Source organism: Poromitra crassiceps, assembly GCF_964638095.1.
Source record: "Poromitra crassiceps genome assembly, chromosome: 6".
Lineage (NCBI taxonomy): Eukaryota > Metazoa > Chordata > Actinopteri > Beryciformes > Melamphaidae > Poromitra > Poromitra crassiceps.
In genome coordinates, this window is record NC_139627.1 from 53,154,435 (window position 1) to 53,155,740 (window position 1,306).

General features: G+C 54.1%; 1 protein-coding gene across 1 annotated transcript in view; it reads left to right on the forward strand.

Moving 5' to 3' along the window:
* The first annotated feature begins 207 nt into the window (after positions 1-207).
* The window catches only part of cavin2a (caveolae associated protein 2a), a 58,716-nt gene continuing 57,617 nt past the window's right edge, over positions 208-1,306 (forward strand). The window contains exon 1 of the mRNA XM_083638469.1: positions 208-884. Within this exon, the coding sequence (XP_083494595.1) occupies positions 330-884 (555 nt within the window). The 5' untranslated portion in view covers positions 208-329. The remainder of the gene's footprint in view (positions 885-1,306) is intronic.

The window sequence follows — 1,306 nt, forward strand, 5'->3', positions numbered from 1 at the left end:
GTCAATGTAGGGTTAGGCCTGCTCTTGTTTCCACAGCAACCGCAAGCCCCTCCCTTTGGCTTGCAGGGGAGGTGTTTTGAAAGTTCAGCGTGTGTGTGTGTGTGTGTGTGTGTGTGAGAGACAGAGAGAGAGAGAGAGAGAGAGAGAGAGAGAGAGAGAGAGAGAGAGAGAGGGTGTGTGTACCAAAACAAGTCAGTGAAGAGAAGCTTAGCAGAGAGGTAGGCTCTTTTAAAACAGCGAGAATATCAACAGCTTTAATCAACAGATCTTGCCTGCTTGATTTCTCTTGTTGACGCGGACATTTGAGCAGTTCAAGTCAGTGTGGAACGATGGGAGAGGACTCGTCCCACGCCGAGCGCAGCAGCGTCTCCAGCAGCAGCAGCCCCGCCACGCCGCCGCAGCAGCAGCAGCAGCAGCAGCCCGACCAGGAGCTCCTCATCCCGAGCCTCAGCCCGGCCTCGACCCCCTCCTCCCCGGTCAGCACCCTCACCCGCCTGGGCCTCAGGTCCCCCACCACCGGCCCGGCCTCCCCCAGCAGCCCGGCGGACCGCGGCCAGGTGAGCGCCATCACCGTGGTGGCGCTGCTGGACAAGCTGGTGAACATGCTGGAGGCGGTGCAGGAGAACCAGCGGCGCATGGAGCAGCGGCAGGCCGACCTGGAGGGCGTGGTGCGCGGCGTGCAGGGCGACGTGACGCGCCTGTCCAAGACCCACGCCGCCACCTCCAGCAGCGTGGGCAAGCTGCTGGAGCGCTCCCGCAAGGTGAGCGGCCACATGAAGGAGGTGCGAGAGCGCATGGACAAGCAGGCGCTGCAGGTGAAGCGGCTGGAGGCCAACCACCACCTGCTGCTGAAGAGGAACCACTTCAAAGTGCTCATCTTCCAGGTAAAGACCGGGTCAGAGGGGTCTGGTGCTAGACGACGTAAATAAAATACCTACTAAATAACTTTAGTAGGCTAAAACTGAACATTTTAGAACGCTAAGTTAGGCTACTATACCAAAACGTAACCCTGGAAGGGGTCCATGGAATATTCGGGTAAAGCGATATTCCATACGAGGAAAAAAGTAAGGACCTAAAGTCACTATAAACTCACTGTTGAAAATAGAGAGAGAGAGAGAGAGAGAGAGAGAGAGTCTTGTAGTTTCTTTGCTATTCAAAGTTTGTTTGTTATTTGATGTTGCTGCTATATCTGACAACAGATCATTCATTTGTCTTGTAGTATGTTTGATATAGTAAGTTTTCTAATCAATGTTTAGCCGTTCATGTCTAAACGCTTGCTTTGGCAATATGTACAGTGTTACCTCAT